At 45.7% G+C, this 20,393-nt stretch overlaps 1 protein-coding gene across 3 annotated transcripts in view; it reads right to left on the bottom strand.

Annotated features, from left to right (window-relative positions):
* Nucleotides 1–20,393, bottom strand: part of LOC116940442 (dysferlin-like) — a 207,273-nt gene that overhangs the window by 134,491 nt on the left and 52,389 nt on the right. For 2 of the 3 annotated variants that reach the window (XM_032950274.2, XM_032950273.2), the window contains exons 38-43: nucleotides 15,994–16,162; nucleotides 11,474–11,541; nucleotides 4,027–4,086; nucleotides 2,883–2,981; nucleotides 1,695–1,823; nucleotides 667–822 (exon numbers count right to left, since the gene is read on the bottom strand). In XM_032950274.2, the coding sequence (XP_032806165.2) occupies nucleotides 667–822; nucleotides 1,695–1,823; nucleotides 2,883–2,981; nucleotides 4,027–4,086; nucleotides 11,474–11,541; nucleotides 15,994–16,162 (681 nt within the window). The remainder of the gene's footprint in view (nucleotides 1–666; nucleotides 823–1,694; nucleotides 1,824–2,882; nucleotides 2,982–4,026; nucleotides 4,087–11,473; nucleotides 11,542–15,993; nucleotides 16,163–20,393) is intronic. The other variant, XM_032950275.2, reaches the window with a different exon arrangement.

Here is a 20,393-nt window from a genome sequence, read left to right as displayed (position 1 = left end):
AAATTGTCCTTGGCCTTTTGTCAATCGCCAAGAATGAAGCCTGGATTCATGGATTTGTCACATATTTAGCTTTTCAACATTCAACTTTGTATACAAGATGCACACAAAACACGTGCACATGCTCGTTTGAGCAAGCGTAGTAAGGAAATATGGAATTTAAGACGCAGAAAAGTGTGGCATAATACTGAACGAAGCGTGTATTGCCCCCACTATGCATTTAGATGAAGAGATCTGTAGTTGTGAGCAGCAGGGGATCCTGCTCTGAGCAGGGGGTGAGAAGCAAGGCTTTATTACTACGAGTGAGAGGGCTGCATGCAGGAGGTGTCGTTAGCTGAAGCTATGAGAGCTATAATGATAACGCTGGGAGCCCCTTAAGAAAGAAAGCCTCAATGAAATGGCCTGAGATGGTGATTTTGCTTTCACCCCAACTTGCAAAACCAGAAAGGCTCCAAAAAATATGCAATGTCTTGGGGTTTAGTTTTAAAATATATTTCATTGTTTTTATATCGGAGACATCATTATTAACTCAAGGGCACAGCCATATAGCGTGGAATTAATCCACGTTTGAACCTAAGCATAAACATTCACTGAAAAGTTGCATGCACACACAAGGGGGCAACGATCCCCCACCTAACGTCACACACACGCACGCACGCATGCACAAACCTTTCCATTGGAGTCCTTGGGCTGCAGATCCAGGGCTCTCACCACGTAGACCCGCACCTGGCACTCCTGGGGACCACTGGGGGGCAGCTGGGAAAACTGTCGGGGCGGGAAGGGCGCGTCCTGCTCCTCGGGCAGGCGGTAGATCCGGAACGAACCCTGTCGTGCCGCGTGCACGTTCAGCATGACCGCGTACACAAAGGTCTCCCGTATGCCCTCGGACAGACTGCTGGGGCAGAATGTTATTAGCGAGCACCTGTGACGGATGGCAATGCACTCGAGGGGGTGGGTGGCCAACGCCACGCCCAGCCGCCTTTGTCTCAACCATTGCTGATGTGTACGAACTGCACCAGGTACTCGTTTGAGGTTGAGTCGACCTAGCGGAGGCCCAGGATCAGTTCAAATATTCGCCACTGTTCTTACTCGTGAGCGGGAATTGAACACGTACAACCGGGTTCGTAGCGCAGTGCGATGGAATAACGACAGACATATAAACACACGTACATTACCAACGCCAGGGTCAACTCTCCCGAACTTGGGAGTGGCAGCGTCGTGGGTGAATATCAGCACAGAGGCGACAAAAGTACTGGCCATGGTTCTATGTAGTGGCTACATGATCTAATATTTTTTTTTATTTTACCAGGTTAAGTCCAATGAGCTATGCTGCTCTTTTGCAGACATGACCTGGCCACAAATGATTGCTCAGCGAAGCGGCTCATCATGGTGAAATGCATGGCAGCCCAATACTCTAAAAGCATGTTTCTAAATGTGGAGAGAAAAACTGGAAGACTTGGAGAAAAATGCACGCGACCACAGGGATAACATGCAAACTCCAGATATAAAGGGGTCATTGTCACGATCGAACACACAACCTCCTGCATACCAGGCGAGGGAGTTAACATCTGGCCACTGATCTAGCAGGAAGTCGTAAGAACCTTTGTGTGCGTGCATGCATGTGTGTATGTGTATGGGGAAAATGCACGCCTGGGGCACTGGTTCAAAGAATAACGTCCTTGCACGATCCAGCTGACCTTGAACTCTCCCACGGGGGTCGGGTCGTCCTCCTCCCCGGCCGCCTTGCCCCGGTAGAGCGTGAAGGTTTTACAGAAGTCAGTGAGGCCCCCGAACTTGTCCACCTTCTCCAGTTCGGTGTCGTACACCTTGCGGTGAGGGGGGAGGGGGTGGTCCAGAGAGAGAAAAAGTCGACGGTGTTTCAACCTTCGTATTGACGAGAGCGGTGGTGCTCGAGTGATTGCCCTGAACCCATGGTGGAAATTCCACATTCCTTACGATGGTGACCAGTCTATCCATAAGGCAGTCACTATTTTATGAATGTATGTTGAACTTCGTTCACACCGTATGGAGCCAACCGTGCTAATCGGAGGTGCAGCTTATACTCTTAAGTATGAGCTGAGTCAATCTTGGACCAGGATTTAGATTTAGAACCTTCTGATTTAGTCGTGAGCACGAGACTGCAGTGCCACCTCAGCCAGATATCCTGTATGAACCAAAACGAGAGGAATGAGATGCATTATTCCGATCTAGAATGGTTGTCGTGAAACATAGATACACGTTACAAAGAGACAATACACGGTAGTCGATTGGAGCAGAAGAGGTGACGAAAGTACCGTTTATGGCTGTATTTGCTATCTGAGTGATGGTGCTGACACATCACCAAAGGCACACGATAGGCCCAGGAGTACACTCATTTGGATAAACGTCTAATATTCCGCGAGGACTGTAGATTTAAATAAACATTCAATATAAATGTATAACATCCTTACACAGATGTGCTCAGCAAAGAATTGGACTCAAGTATTAATCTTCTTTGGTTCTTTCGGTGAAGTCACGTAGAATGAGAATAAAATAATAAAATAAAACAATAAAATTCTCACGACGTTTCGGCCACAACACAAGTGGCCTTCTTCAGGTGAAAGGAACAACCTGTCGGGACGACAGAGCTACAATAAAGAAGGCCACTTGTGTTGTGGCCGAAACGTCGTGAGAATTGTATTGTTTTATTTTATTATTTTATTCTCATTCTATGTGGTGACTTTACCGAAAGAACCAAAGAAGATGAATCCTTGCAGTCACGAAAGCTTTAAATTGGACTCAAGTAGCTGGAATTGTAGTCCAGTATGATAACGGACATCACCAACACTGAACACACACACACACACACTCTCTCGCAAACGCGCACACCCCCCCACCCCCCGCACCTTTATTGTGTCGTAACCCTTCTGGAGGTAGGAGCCAGACTTCTCACTTTCCCCAATCGACGCGTAAAACTTGCTCCACCAGTCCACGGAGTCTTCCTCCTGGAGCACAAGCATGGTTGGACATGAGCGTGTGTTCAACTCAAGGGGTATTTTACTCTGTTTCAGAAAGCCTCACGACATTATCAGTACCCTTTTCAATAGAATCTTACAAGGGGATGGTTTGTCAATTACGCAGTGAGTTATGTTGGGCATGGGAAAAAAATCGGGGTACGTAGAGAGATCGTACCCACACAAGGGGATAACATGAACAAGTCCGTGCACACGCGTTCGGAACCCACTTGCTGTATAATTCTGTCCCCTGGTGACTCTCCAGCTCGGCAGGTTTGGAGTTTCACACCACATTATGAAAAAAAAGTACTCCAAAATATCTGTCGTTGGTGTACCACCACACTCGGCAAAGTAGGTAAACATACTTTCTGTACCATGAGCATGTGAACGTGTGCGATGATATGGAGTACTTTGACGAGTGTACATTCGTTCATCTGTCCGTGCAGGGGAGGAATCAAAGGAAGTGAAAAGATGGGCTTCTCATGTTTATGGCAAGCACGTGGAGACAATGGCAATGATAATTGGCAAGAGAGGGAGACAATAGCGAGGGAAATTTGTCTTTGGCATGGAAAGGAAAACAGGTTGACAATCCTTGGCTCCCACCTGAGATGAATTCATTTTCTCCTGTGTACTGAGATTCAAGGGAGGCCTGGGTGTCCAGTTGCATAAGAACCATTATTTATTTATTAATAGCCCCAAAAAACGTAGCGTTTTGGGCCATGACAATGACACGCCATTACTCACTCTTGTGAACAGTCTTGACGTCTAAGTCTACAGCAGCAGTGGGAACAGAGCCTCTGACTCCTTGTAAACTTCTTCAGTGGTGAATGCTCTGACCATTGAGACGACACCTCGCTAACTTCGCTTGGGCAGTCATGGGTTCACACAGCTTGACGGCACTGCATTTGAGGACCCTGCCATGAACGGAATTGACGAACGATAGCAACAGGCAGGTTTGTTCGCGGGACATTGATATGGGTTTGTGTGATTGCGCGTGTGTGTGTGTGTGTGCACAAGTATACATGAATGCACTCACAGAGTACGAAGTTGTGCCCGCATAGACTGAGCCCAGGCCTGCGGATGAATTATCTGCACCCTGCACACACGTGCATGCGCACGCAACACACAGACACACCAGCTCCAGCGTAAACGCGTTGCGCATGCATGCCTGCAGCTCTGTGTGGATCGGTTAGCAAGGCAGACAAGCGGCGGTTGCTTTCGCGCTTCTAATATTCGGGCTTGTGTAAGCGATAGACCTGTTCGTGTTGAGACCCAGGACAGATCAGCTGAGCCTACCGGTCCTCCGGAGAGTTGGCCCCGACATATGCGCTATGCGTGGACTTGCCACCACCGGCTCTGACCGCCAATACAGATGAGTACTGATCTACAATTTATTATAATCAATAATATATTGATTTATACTAGAGGAATATGATGAGCTATAAAAGCTCTTTTCCACAGATGTCCAGTAGTTATTGTAAAGTGTGAACGTTGGGCTTTGCCACCGATGTTTGTTTATGTTGTACTCTGGATCACAGCGTTCACTTTACATCACACGGCGTGCTCATTACCCGAGCAACAGCAGGAATGACTTAAAATAATATTGCTCAGTGATCAGAGTCTCTGGAGCTCCCCTTTACTGTAGGTTGCTCATACTCTTTGGTTCTTTCGGTAAAGTCACGTAGGTCACGAAAGCTTCAAATCAAGGGACAAGATGGCCGCCTGAGGCGCGCGCTCCCAGCAGCGGCTGTGGGGGGGCCGTTTGTGAGGGGGCCGACAGGGCCGGGGGGGCGACGGGGCCGGGGGGGGGGCGATGGGGCCGGGGGGGGGCGACGGGGCCGGGGGGGGGCGACGGGGCCGGGGGGGGGCGATGGAGCCGGGGGGGGGGGCGACGGGGCCGGGGGGGGGGGGGGCGACGGGGCCGGGGGGGGGCGACGGCGCGAGCAGAGGGAGCCAACACTGACTCACACATGCACTGACTCACTCACACCATACACTGACTCACTCACACATCATGCACTGACTCACTCACACATCATACACTGACTCACTCACACATCATGCACTGACTCACTCACACATCATGCACTGACTCACTCACACCATACACTGACTCACTCACACATCATGCACTGACTCACTCACACATCATACACTGACTCACTCACACATCATGCACTGACTCACTCACACCATACACTGACTCACTCACACATCATGCACTGACTCACTCACACATCATACACTGACTCACTCACACATCATACACTGACTCACTCACACATCATGCACTGACTCACACATGCACTGACTTACTCACACATCATACACTGACTCACTCACACATCATACACTGACTCACTCACACATCATACACTGACTCACTCACACATCATACACTGACTCACTCACACATCATACACTGACTCACTCACACATCATACACTGACTCACTCACACATCATACACTGACTCACTCACACATCATACACTGACTCACTCACACATCATACACTGACTCACTCACACATCATACACTGACTCACTAACACATCATACACTGACTCACTCACACATCATACACTGACTCACTCACACATCATACACTGACTCACTCACACATCATACACTGACTCACTCACACATCATATACTGACTCACTCACACATCATACACTGACTCACTCACACATCATACACTGACTCACTCACACATCATACACTGACTCACTCACACATCATACACTGACTCACTCACACATCATACACTGACTCACTCACACATCATACACTGACTCACTCACACATGCACTGACTCACTCGCACATCATACACTGACTCACTCACACATACACTGACTCACTCCCACATCATACACTGACTCACTCACACATACACTGACTCACTCACACATCATACACTGACTCACTCACACATCATACACTGACTCACTCACACATCATACACTGACTCACTCACACATCATACACTGACTCACTCACACATCATACACTGACTCACTCACACATGCACTGACTCACTCGCACATCATACACTGACTCACTCACACATCATACACTGACTCACTCACACATCATACACTGACTCACTCACACATGCACTGACTCACTCACACATCATACACTGACTCACTCACACATCATACACTGACTCACTCACACATCATACACTGACTCACTCACACATCATACACTGACTCACTCACACATGCACTGACTCACTCGCACATCATACACTGACTCACACATCATACACTGACTCACTCACACATCATACACTGACTCACTCACACATCATACACTGACTCACTCACACATCATACACTGACTCACTCACACATGCACTGACTCACTCGCACATCATACACTGACTCACTCACACATCATACACTGACTCACTCACACATCATACACTGACTCACTCACACATGCACTGACTCACTCACACATCATACACTGACTCACTCACACATCATACACTGACTCACTCACACATCATACACTGACTCACTCACACATCATACACTGACTCACTCACACATGCACTGACTCACTCGCACATCATACACTGACTCACTCACACATCATACACTGACTCACTCACACATCATACACTGACTCACTCACACATCATACACTGACTCACTCACACATCATACACTGACTCACTCACACATCATACACTGACTCACTCACACATCATACACTGACTCACTCACACATCATACACTGACTCACTCACACATCATACACTGACTCACTCACACATCATACACTGACTCACTCACACATCATACACTGACTCACTCACACATCATACACTGACTCACTCACACATCATGCACTGACTCACACATGCACTGACTTACTCACACATCATACACTGACTCACTCACACATCATACACTGACTCACTCACACATCATACACTGACTCACTCACACATCATGCACTGACTCACACATGCACTGACTCACTCACACATCATACATTGACTCACTCACACACCATGCACTGACTCACTCAGACATCATGCACTGACTCACTCACACATCATGCACTGACTCACTCACACATGCACTGACTCATTCACACATCATGCACTGACTCACTCACACCATGCACTGACTCACTCACACATCATGCACTGACTCACTCACACATGCACTGACTCACTCACACATCATGCACTGACTCACTCACACATGCACTGACTCACTCACACATGCACTGACTCACTCACACATCATGCACTGACTCACTCACACATCATGCACTGACTCATTCACACATCATGCACTGACTCACTCACACATCATGCACTGACTCACTCACACATCATGCACCGACTCACTCACATATCATGCACTGACTCATTCACACATCATGCACTGACTCACTCACACATCATACACTGACTCACTCACACATCATGCACTGACTCACTCACACATCATGCACTAACTCACTCACACATCATGCACTGACTCACTCACACACCATGCACTGACTCACCCACACATGCACTGACTCACTCACACATCATGCACTGACTCACTCACACCATGCACTGACTCACTCACACATCATGCACTGACTCACTCACACATCATGCACTGACTCGCTCATCATGCACTGATTCACTCACGCCATGCACTGACTCACTCACACATCATGCACTGACTCACTCACACATCATGCACTGACTTACTCACACATCATGCACTGACTCACTCACACCATGCACTGACTCACTCACACCATGCACTGACTCACTCACACATCATGCACTGACTCGCTCAACATGCACTGACTCACTCACACCATGCACTGACTCCCTCACACATCATGCACTGACTCGCTCATCATGCGCTTACTCACATACCATACACTCGCACAACTACTGACCCATTCACTCATCATACACAGGTTTACGCATCGTGTGCTGGCTCACTCACACATCATACACTGACTCGCTCATCATGCGCTTACTAACACATCGTGCGCTGACTCGCACATCATACACTCACTCACGCTGCTGCTGACTCACTCATCACACGCTAACACATCGTGCGCTGACTCACACATCATACACTCACTCACGCTGCTGCTAACTCGCTCACACATCATACACTGGCTCACACATCATACACTGACTCACTCATCATACGCTGACTCACACATCATACACTCACTCAAGCTACTACTGACTCACTCATCATACGCTGACTCGCACATCATACGCTGACTCGCACATCATACACTCACTCGCGCTGCTGACTCACTCACACATCATACAATGACTCACTCATCATACACTGACTCACGCTGCTGCTGACTCACTCACACATCATACACTGGGAGTGTCGTGCTGCCAGCTATGGCTGCAGGTTTTGTCGTACGTGTTATGTATATCGTTTATTGTTAAATTTAAAATCACAGTTCCTATGATTACTGTTGTTACATTGTTTTTGTAGCTTTATTTTGGTAATTCGAAAACATATGGTTAATCTAAATTGTCTCATGGTTGTTGTTGTTGGCTTGCACCACATTGTGATATTTGCACACAGCATTTTAATAAGTTTGTTTTTGCGTGGAATATTTGCTGGTTGAATTCCAGGATGTTTCTGTTGCACGTCGTCGCTTTGGGATGTTCTGTGTTCAAATTTTGTTTGTTGCGGTTGCACCCGACTTAAGAGCCGCATGGCTCACAGGGCTTTACCTAATAAATGAAACTTGAAACTTGAGGTTACTCGCTCTCGATTTGAAGCGTTCTGTTACTTACGAATGTAATATAGTGTGACATATACGACAAACAGAACATTACGTAGTCTTTGACAATTACAATTGTGTAGGAAATTTTCATAAGTTTTTCAAAATTGTAATTCGTATAAAAAAATTACGGTCCAAGAATCCCAATTCAGGATCCTCCTGAAAAAGAGACTCTGTGATTTATCCTTCAGGTAAACAATTAATGTAACGATAGTACACTTAATAAACACATTCTTTACATTTATCAGTGATTTAACGTTTATTTTAACATCACCTATCTTAATTTGGTGTGTAGGTTTAACACATTAGCAGGGTTCTTTTTTAAAAGCATTTATTTAAGCATCATCATTGTAGCGCGTTAATACTTTTTCACACTCGCCAGCCTTCCCAGCACCGGCCACCTCTGCGTCAATTGTATTGTGAGGGTGCAGCATCGTACAGGACGCTACGGTGGCTACGAGATGTTAACTCCCTCGCCTGGTAAGCAGGATGTCGTCGGTTCGATCACGACCCTAATGCCTGCTGTATATTTGGAGTTTGCTTGTGTCTCTCTCCATGGTCGCGTGGATATTTCTCCGGGTCCTCCAGGTTTTCCCTCCACATTTAAAAACATGAATTTAGAGTATTTCACTGCTATATATGTCCACATGATAAGCCACTTCGTTGAACTATAGTTCAATGATAGCTATCATTTGTGGCCAGGTCACTTCTGAAAAAGAGCTATATAACTGAGTGGGCCTTCCCTGGTAAAATAAAACAACTGTTTAGTTTGATAATTTAAATGTTAATGTGAAAATGCAGCCATGCGATTGCTCGATCAGTGCGTGCTCGCTCCACTGTGGGTACCAGGGCCTCCACGAGAGGGAGCCCCGGACAGCGTCTCCAAGAGGGCACTTTGGGGCTGCTCTTCCACACCGGTCAGACCAATGGCGATTACGTCGGTGAAACGTGCAAGGAAAGCAGCGTTATCCTCCCAGCAAAGATGTCTGCGCCATGTTAAACATGCAAGACCCAATAAGCAAACCTGGGTTCATGAATCCATTCACACACTGCATATTATGTCATCACGTGTGCCTTCTTTACTATCATAACCTTACCCAGTTTTCGGTACCAAATTTCAAACAACTGTGAAAGCTGTGCAGCCTAATGCGCAGAGACAGTTTGCATGAAGTTGACTTTTTGATTTCTGCTGCTGCCTATTATTCTCTGTAGAGAACTATCTCTGGTAGAGTGTACATTAAAGACCCTGTGACATAATTCACAAGAATAAGCAATAGCGTGTCTTCAGGCGTGATGAGGTAGGAGGAAAGAGAGAAACAACTGGACTGGGATCCATAGCTATATTACAATAAAGCCTCTGTCTCGAATAATATTTTTCAAAAGCATGCACTGAGTAACATATGAATGATATTGGGTACATCTAGGCCCAGGATAAGGGATAAGTTGCTCCCTATGACCACGGCGACAGGGATGGTAAGGGATCAGGCCCGCAGCCAGAATTATTGTGTGCCTGTGTGCTATTCCAAATATAAAAAATGGGATACAATTAAATTTGAAAATATATATATAAAACAACCCTAAACCAAAAATCCAGGTCTCCCTTGCAAAACAGATAATCAATAAAATATACTACATTACATTCTCAATGTAACCTATGTTATTACCCATGTTTCACAACAGCTTTAAAAGTGTGCGAATACACTGTTGCTTTTGTGCACTCACAGGGCCCCACTGTGAAGCTGGAGGGCTCTTGCCAGTGATACCAAACTGAGGAGCATTCGTTTCGTGAGCATGACTCTGCTGATGAAACCCAGAAAGTCAAAACGTGTGATTTGCTGAAATAAACACTGCAGGGTCATTCGTCTGGACGGCTCAGGATAAAATATGCTTCATTTTTATGTGGTGAGACAAAGCGAAGTCTCTTTTCTAGATTTAAAGCTTTCGTGACTGCTAGGATCCATACTCTTTGGTTCTATTGGGTAAAGTCACGTAGGTGAAAATAAAATAACAAATAATCACGACGTTTCGGCCACAACACAAGCGGCCTTCATCAGGTGAAGGGACGAGACTGTCTGGAGGACAGCGCTGGAGTGAGAGAAGCGCTGTCCTCCAGACAGTCTCGTCCCTTCACCTGATGAAGGCCGCTTGTGTTGTGGCCGAAACGTCGTGATTTTTTGTTATTTTATTTTCACCTACGTGACTTTACCAAATAGAACCAAAGAGTACGAAGTCTCTTTATCAATGAAATGCCGATGCTATTCTAGTGTAGTGCGCATACATTGGTTTACAACCAACAATGTTGCTGGACACGTTGACCCATTCATTCCAGGCAGGACAGTCAGCTTGCACCTGACTGAACAGCCAGCTTGCACTAATTACAGGCCACGAGTACCTTTATTTGTCAAGATACCAACCGAGCTACCTGGGCTTAACCAATCCAGGCAATAGGGGAGGGTAGGGGCCAGGCCTCAGACATTTATAGCCTCCACTGGACTAATGAAAAATTGGTCCCGGAATTTCTTGGCTTCAATTAGTGACTGGTGTACAAACATGTTGCAAAACAAAAGTTACGTGACATTGCTTGACGTGGGAGATTGTGCAAAACGTGAATCATGCACGTGTCACCGTTATGTTTCTGCGTCAGTCCATTCTGGTTCCTCGTGCACTCTCTCGGCTGTTGTTGCCGCTGTACCTTGATCAGAGGCTTGCAGTCGTCCACCTCAATAATAGTGTCCATTGGGCTCGAGTGGGCCGAGTCGGCTGTGCGCACAGCCACAAGACAAACGTAAAGACAGGCAGACAGCTGATTCCCTTTTACGTTTTTTTACCGACCCCATCAAGGCAAGTATTGTAAGCAAGCACCTATTTAGGCATTCCAGGTACACGCACAAGCACATGTGGTCCACGGCACGAAACAGGATATTTTGTACTCGTTGATACCGCCTTCATTTTCAGCGTCTAATTAACACAATTAAAAATGGCCTACCCATGTTTGCGATACGTTCACAGGATCTTTAACGTCCAATGTAATGCAGACAGCTGGGGAACGCACGAACCCCGCAACAACGCAACAAAGCGGCAGACACGCAAACGCTGGGCCATGTCACCTCCTAGAGGCAATATTGACAAATAAATATAATGATGCATGTTATGGATGTAACGATGCATCATCAATTGATCGATTAATATATGATTATTTTGGCTCAGGTTGCATGTATTGAGTAGCGTGTTTATCAATATATGCAATGTGTGTGCAAGTGTAATTTTTTATGTTCATTGCAGGAGAAAAAAAACGTAAACACGCCAGAATATTTTTTTTTATCAAATGTTTTGGTAATAACCAAACAAATTGCGTTTTAGATTTAATCTCAGCCTTGAATTATCACAATTGCATGACATTTACACCCCTCATGTATATCGATACAGTTTAAATAGGTTTAGAGCTTCATTACAAATATCCATATTCTTGGGTCTTTCGGTAAAGTCACGTAAGAAGGTAAAACAAAAAGAATAAAAAATAACAGAAAAAAACGACGTTTCGATCGCAACGCAACAAGATGAACGCTTGCATTGCCATCGAAGCGTCATAGTTTCCTGTTATTTTTTATTATTTTCTTTGAACCTATCTACGTGACTTTACCAAAAGACCCAAAAATATGAATTCCTGCAGTCACGAAAGCTTTAAGTCGAAAAAGATCCAGTTGGAATTTGGTGCTTAAAAATTGCAGATCCTTCTATTATAAAAAAAAAGATACTACTGGAACACTTCTAGACAGTAGGAGCAGCACAAGTGATAAAGCAGCCCCTCAATTCTAGACGAAATAAATGTGCTGAAATAACCATTTTGAATGGTTATATTGTGGTTCTATTTGTCTTAACGTCATGTCATGTGCTGTATATATACTACATGAGGCAAGCTATGTCATCACTCCGCAATCTGCCAGGTATTGCCATGTAGCAGATTTGCCCCAAGAATATCAATTTCAGTTCCACACATGGGCAGTGAGCCTTGACATGTGCTAAGGAAAGGACAACCCGGTCATTCGGTAATTGCTGGTAATTCCACAAATCTGGTTTCAACACTCGCATACAACGACCCGCCTTTGTAAGGCAGTATCAAGGGATATTGTTACGTCTACATAAATTAGCAAATAGTGCGCTTGCTTGAAAATCTTTCCACAATGTATTGTCAAGGGGGGCTGAGGTTGGATTTGAACGCAGCGACCCCTTGGAGCCGGAGGTGGACAAGCTGCCCACTCGGCCACGCAGCTGACTGCCCCAGTAAATGAGCAACTGGGCCTGCGCAATCGTCAACGCACGACTGTAATTAGAAGCAAACATTGGAACGGTGCAATTCGGTTTACATTTCAGTTTTATTTTTACACGTGCTCTTTCATTGCATTGACAGGGTTATTAGAAGCACTTTTTTTGCGTGTAGAAATATATCTCAATAGTCTTCTTCTTCTTGGTTATTTCGGTAAAGTCACGTAGAATGGAAATAAAATAATAAAAATAAAACATAATAAAATAAAATATCTCAATTTGTTTAATGGTAATCATTTTAAGTGTTGTAGCTTAAGAAACGGCTTCGTTTGGGGAAAAAGAATGTGAAAGGATATTGAAATATGTGGCCTGTAACTGCACAATAAACATTTATATGTGTAACTATTTAGCAAAAAAACAAATAATTTTTACAATTTTCCAACCAAGATGGAAGCAAAGTAAACATACTAAAAGCATTTAATCACATCATCGGAAATTTGAAAACTCATTTAAACTATGAATGACTTTCGGAAGTTTAATTACTTTTCTGCACCCATTAACCCACTCATAAGATGTAGAGAAGGAATCTCATATTTAAACCCAGTTTTAAAATGCCTCAAAGGCATGGAACTGCAAATGTCGTTTGTATTTATAATGTGCATGCAGATTAAGAGTTTTGTCAACGTGCCTTCGTTTGGGTTTCACATGTGAGCATTCAATTGTGTATTTAGTAAACTGCCATGCATAAACATTATAGTAATGCAATTATGGGGCTGCAAGCGCTGCCTTGAAACATTCACGATGGCCTTCCTATGATCCACCCTAGACTTAACCAGGCTCGACTGTGTGAAGAGCTCACAGATCCTTCAAAGATCTGGACAGGTGATATTGTGTTGGCTGGATCATGTAGCCCACATGCCCAGGTACAGTATGTACAATCAACTTCTGTTTGACCGGATAGAGGGGGACAAACGGTGCGGCACAGGCCAGATATGAAATGGCCTGATGTGGTGCAGGAGGGTAAGTAGCTAATTGGACTTGCAGATGACCGGTACTAGCAGTGCCAAGATCAGCCTCTCTGGAGGAGGCTCATGAAGGACGCAACTAGGCATTGAAAGCAATTGGCCCTTCAAAATACAACCGAGGGTGGAGGAGTGATGCTCAGAATAACGAGTGAAGTGCAGCCATATGACACGTATCAATTTGACGCAGTGGAGAGCAAAGGTGGTGCATCTGCCAGTCATCTCAGTCAGTTACCCTAAAACACCTGGGTCTGTCCCATGATCTCTTGGCAGCGAGCCGTCAATGCTTCAAATGGCCTAAAAGTGCACCTAGTCTGGCACAAGCACCGTGGTGACCTCACCATCACTTAGTGTCGAACTGTCATTGCCGTTGGTTCCCCCGTTCCCACATTGGGAAGCTGTAGTGAAGTGCTTGGTGCATTTTACAACAATCCTGGTGGCCAGGAATTGATAGCCATGGAAAACTTCAGCAGTAAATTATACCTGAATCTGATATGGATCACTTCTAGGTCATCTCAGCCAAAAATGAGTGACATTAAAAAGACACGGCGAAGTCAAAATGATATCTGTGGAAACAAGGGTGATCAAGGTGTTGCAGGTTAAACTGCCCATCTTGTCCCACGCCAGCCTTAATGGGTGCTCTCTAAAAGCCTCTGCCCCACAAGGCTATACTGTGCAGGTAAATGTGGAATCTCTTGATATGCAATGTGGCAACATGTGTACTAGCACTGCACAGCACTACAATCCCACTTGCCCAGCAGATTAAATTCCTGGTAATGTCCCCCACCGGTGGTAGTTGGTCATTGAATGCAGCCTTGGATACACCTTGGCGAACTCAGCCTAAAGTGAGTACCTACTGTCTAGCGAGTACATGGCGTGCGGGTATTGTGTTCAACAGACTTCCAGGGTATATGGGCTGAGCCTATGGAGCTCGCCAGACGGAGACAAAAACGAGCTGATGCATTTTTCCTTGCTGTGCCAGAATCCGAGTCTCAGAGATGCCTTTTAAGTGTTCCGATGTGGGAGTTTAGCCCAATGCACTGCACAGCCGACATGTGGGACAAATTTCATACAAACAGCTCGGGCTCTTTCTAAGCTTGTGCAAAAATGCAGGCCATCTAGCGGAAGGTCAGGATTAGAGATACATGCTTATATTGAGCCTGCCTCTGTGCCTGTTTCATATATAAGGCTCTCTGGGTGGCTGCCGAGGCAAGTGGCCAGCAGTGAAAACCACTAGGATAATTTGCACACGATTGATGTGCACCCACCAGCAGCTTGATAGTAGCCAGCTGATGAGACCATCGTACGTAACCCAGTCCAGAAAACCACACTGGGTTAGAACCCTTCAACCCAGGGTCGTTCAAGTCAATAACTGCAACTAGAATTTAAACAGCACGCTCAAAATACACGTCATTCTTCCATCTCATCTGCCCCCCAAAATATCGCTGTCCATGCCCTTGTGATGACGGATAGTTTCAGCACAAGTCCTTCCGATCCTGCCAGTTATTCCCTTGGCGACCCAGAGCTCTGGATCTCCATTCACCACTGTCGTTGAGATGCTGTGCTGAATTAATAAATTCCAAAGAGACCTCACGACTCCTCAAATGACAACAGGGGAACTAGTGGTGTAAACAACGGACGCAGGGGTGTGCGTGCGTGGGTTGTGCGCGGGTGTGCGTGGGTTGCGCGTTGGTGTGCGCGGGTGTGGGCGGTTGTGCGCGGGTGTGCGTGGGTGTGCGTGGGTGTGCGTGGGTTGTGCGTGGGTGTGTGTGGGTTGTACGTGGGTGGGTGTGCGTGGGTTGCACGTGGGTGTGCGTGGGTGTGTGTGGGTTGTACGTGGGTGTGCGTGGGCTGTGCGTGGGTGTGCGTGGGTTGTACGTGGGTGTGCGTGGGTGTGGGTGGGTGTGCATGGGTGTGCGCGTCTCACCAGCGACGGGGGATCTGGGCACTCGGTCTGGAGCCCGGTAGGGGTCACAGAAGAACTCCTGCAGGGAGCGGATGGTGAGCTGACCTACCACCGGCCGTCGCCCAAACGGACGGTTGTCCAGCAACTTCACGGTGACGGGAGGTGCATAGCAGCCTTCAACTGCCATCCTCTGCACACGTGCGCACACACACACGCGCACAAATACAGGGATCCCCCCAACCCAATTAGCTCTGGAGGGCAAGTGCTGTTGGTGAGCACCTGTTCAGATGAGCACTTGTTCAGGTGAGCACGGCACACGAGGGCTTGGCGTGGCCAGCGCCAAAGAATGGGACGATTCGCACCCCCAGTGCTCACGATTACCTGCTGTACCAGCCACTGGTTGAAGGCACAACACAAAAGCGCGTTGTCAAATTTGAGACTCATCCACATCTAATATAAATGGCTCTCTATTGTAGCTTGTACTAGGCAAAAGTGCTGAAGTTAAATTCTGCACCATCAGATTCTTAAAAAAAAACAGGCAGATCTCCTAATCAGGACATAACCAAATGCTGATTGAGTCACCGTTTGATGGAGTCACCGTTCAAATCTCGTTCTGGGCAGTTAAATTCTGAATCCAACTGAAGGCACACTCTTGCCAAGCATAGTGCCATCCAGGCAGATGATTTCAAAGATAATTTAAAGAATATACAAAACCCCAGTGTATTTGGTAAATATGACCATGGCAGGTAAAGGACACGTGTGTTATAGTGATTATGCATGGTATTTGGCTAAGGTGGGCAGCTGTATATTTGTATATAAGTGTGTGTGTGTACACACATGCACGTGCAAAGGGATATATGCGTGTGCACAATACCACACGTGAATGTCTTAATATAGCTTCCCAGTAGTCTTTGAAATCCACTGCCTCTATCCCTTCCTGATCACCCATCCCAACCCTCATCCATGACACGCTGTACCCGTGGCCACTACAGTTCGGGCCCTCATTCACTCGATGCCAAAGTTAGATTGTACACTCCAAGTTGAACATGTTGCTGCCAGCTCTAGGGTAGTTCCGCAACCACTACTGTAGCGATGTCTATGGCTGCACCTTGCACTGCACAATACCAGATACCAATACACACATGACACGAGAAATCCAGTATTTGACTAGATGAAGTCTGAAGTCAAGCAGCTTGTGTTTAAGTACAACAACTTATTACATGATGGGACACTGCCTCACTGCTATGCCTGGACTATCAATGAACTATTTCATGACTATACTTTTACTGCCATTGCTTTCATGGTCAATGTCATTCGTTCAGGGCAAGACATTCTTTCTCCAACCAGAAATTCTCAGCACAACTGGATTATTCACACTGCTTTGGTAATACATCCCTTCACCTCTACCGCTTGACTCTGTGTATTTGTGGAACATCTATCATATATGGAACTATGGTTTTGAATTTTGTTAGCCACCCGTGATTGAACCCGGTTCTCAATAATAAATGCATTTTAAAGCATATGAAATTTGATTGACACAATTTAACCAAAGCATTTCGAGAGCTGAAATGCTGTGCATGTGTGTTTGATAATTGACACATGGCAAACATGTATTTAGGGAGATGGAAGAGGCTCCCTCTCAGAAACTATTCTGAGATGTCACCTTCCTAGAGCATTATTTAACAGGACGTACATGATACTCTATTGACTGAAAAGGTTCTGGAAGCACATTAATTTGCATTTTACAGAATTACAAATAGAACAATACAATAATAATACAAAACTAATTCGAACTTATGTACAACCTGCAGCTATTGCTCATCGGCTGGGGTGTAATAATTTCCAGTAGCCACAGCTTTAAAGAAAAGACGGAGAAGTCAACTCTCAACAGAATGACTCCGGCTCCTATCACCTGCTGCACCCAGCCACAATGAGGATGCACGTGAAAGCGGTGCACATTTCCCAACACAATGACGTCATGCGCTCACTTTCCGAACCATTGCACAAGCACCATGTGTCGCATGACCTCAATAATAACAACAAAAACAGGATAGTTTAAAATACATGTAAAGTCTTAAATAGCTAATATTAAACAAAAACTAGCAACCCGCATTTGTGAAAAACAACGCCCGTAGTTACCGGGCTGTTTCATTGTTTATTAACAGAAGCAAAACAAAGTAATGTATATGACAATTATAACCAGAGGACTTGAACCTTATGGCGAGATCCCAGGGTCCCGAATAAACGGAAGTCAGAATAGTAATGAATCAATGTTTTTATGGCGACTCCGTCCCACCGCGCACATAAACGCCGCGACCCGCCTGGCGCGGATCATTCTGTTGTCGTGTCGTCCAAGAGCAGCTGCGAGGACGAATGCGCAGAAGAGCTGAACAAGCGAATGCACTCCATGCTCGGGAATGGGCAGAATAATAAGTCTTATCCAAAGTTGCTCAAACTGCCTACACGAATTAAGTCCTTTACTTGTTATAACGGTATGTATAATACAGTGAAACTGCTCTCTTATCTACATTATTATTTGTGACCTACCAATGTCTGCAGCCAGGATCAATCGATGACAGTCCTATTACCTACAGATGAGATGCGTTGCACCGTTAATTCCTCCTGTTTGATAATACTTCTCTTGTCCGTATGCATCTGGGAAGGTAGGTTTTTTTGCGATTAAGCAATAGTCCCCACATACCGCTCGTATCAATGTGAATAAGAGGAGCGGCGACCCACTACTCTGTAGAGTAACATTGGTATAAACGCTTGTTACAATATGAACAGCACAATGAAAACGCGTACTATTTAATGTACTGTTTACAAAGTGCGTTCACAAATCCACACTGAGAAACACGATGATTGACAGAGGGGTGTAAATTATATTTCTTGCGATAGTGTATTAAAATAGGGGTACTGCAGGTAAGTAGTTTTCAGTATTTAAAGGCATAGTTTAACAAGATAACACTTGCCACCATCCTTCAAACCCATTGGTGAAAAAGAGCAAAATTTTGTTGACATTATTATACGTTTATGCAAGAGCCGGGGGCTTATGGGACCCCGGGGTCCCGCCATAAGGTTCACACATTGATTTTGGAACAGGCCACGGTTTTGCTTGAGTCGAGGGGGGCTTTGCGTGTGTCATGAATCCAGAAAATGTGGCAGGATGGTACCGTTTCCTCTGAGTGTTTTTGGAGTAGGAATGACTCGGCTGGTTTATGAAATGATTTAATGCTTCCCGCACTGTGGAGTGTCAAGGCTGCTGCTGTCAGCAGGGGGGCTAAGATCAGCTGAGGGAGGGGGTAGGGAGGGCGTTGGGGGGGGGGGGCAGTGCGGGAGCGCGCTGAGACGATGTCAATGCAGGTGTATGCTGCCCCCGCTTGGCCGAGACGGGATCATTGACGATCAATGAATGGAGTTCGAGCGATAACACTACCCGGCTACTGCTCCTGACGCGGTTATCTGGGCTTGCGTCTACATCAGCAGCCGTACGAAAGAAGAAGAAGAGGAAATGATTTCAGGAAGAGTACAATAGATCGAATTAAGACGATGGTGGTGGGATCAGCATAGTTGGGTTAAACTATATGAGTAATGTGGTATTTCATATAATAATAATACGTGACCAAGTAGCAGCCAGAGGAGAAAACACGTCTGGGGTTACATTCGCTACGGAGGCGGAGTGATGAAATCGTTAAATTTGCAGGTGCAGAGGTGGATTGTTGCTTTTGCTGGATCATGAAGAGGTGGCAACGGCTTTGGGAAACTTTCATTCCAGGCGTTCGGGAGAACAGAGTGATTAACGAAACCCCACGCATCCGCTAGGATAACACAGTAACGTTGCTCAAAGAGGAATTAAAGGAAAAAAACATTCCTTCTAAGGCCCTCTCATGCCGCTTCACAGCCCCGTGAGTTTGAGAGAGTTTAACAAAGCCGTGTGACCCACGGCCCTTTGCCTCCAAAGTGTTGTCCAGTAACTACAGTGGGCACTAGTGGGCTAAGCTCAATGCCTCAAGTCGACATTCGTGTTGCCCCGTGCTCATTTGAGTAGGTGGACAGTTTGCATTTAGAATATAAACATTTAATTGCTGAGTGTACGAGGTGAAATGTCCACGTATAAACCATCGACGGTCAATTTCCTTTCAACTCAAGTTGTCTAACACAAAGAACTGTGTTGGCTTGTGCCACCCCCCACCGAGTTAGATTCTGGATTCGTTTTAAAATTATAAGAAAACGATTTGTTTGACCGGCTTAATGAGCTCACTTACATGTAAGTACTCACTTAAATCAGAATTATTAAAACATCCTTTTGTGTAACTAGCGATAATATTTAAACGTGTTTTAATTGAAACTCCGCAGGGGAAAGTGGCCGCTCACTCCGAGCCGCGGCAAAGACATGAAGTAGCGCATGAAGCGGAGCCCGG

The sequence above is a fragment of the Petromyzon marinus genome, chromosome 9 (assembly GCF_048934315.1).
Source record: "Petromyzon marinus isolate PM22_M1 ecotype Great Lakes invasive population chromosome 9, UKy_Petmar_22M1.pri1.0, whole genome shotgun sequence".
Taxonomy (NCBI): domain Eukaryota; kingdom Metazoa; phylum Chordata; class Hyperoartia; order Petromyzontiformes; family Petromyzontidae; genus Petromyzon; species Petromyzon marinus.
Note: the sequence above shows the minus strand (reverse complement) of the source record. Positions and strands in the feature narration are given on the sequence as shown.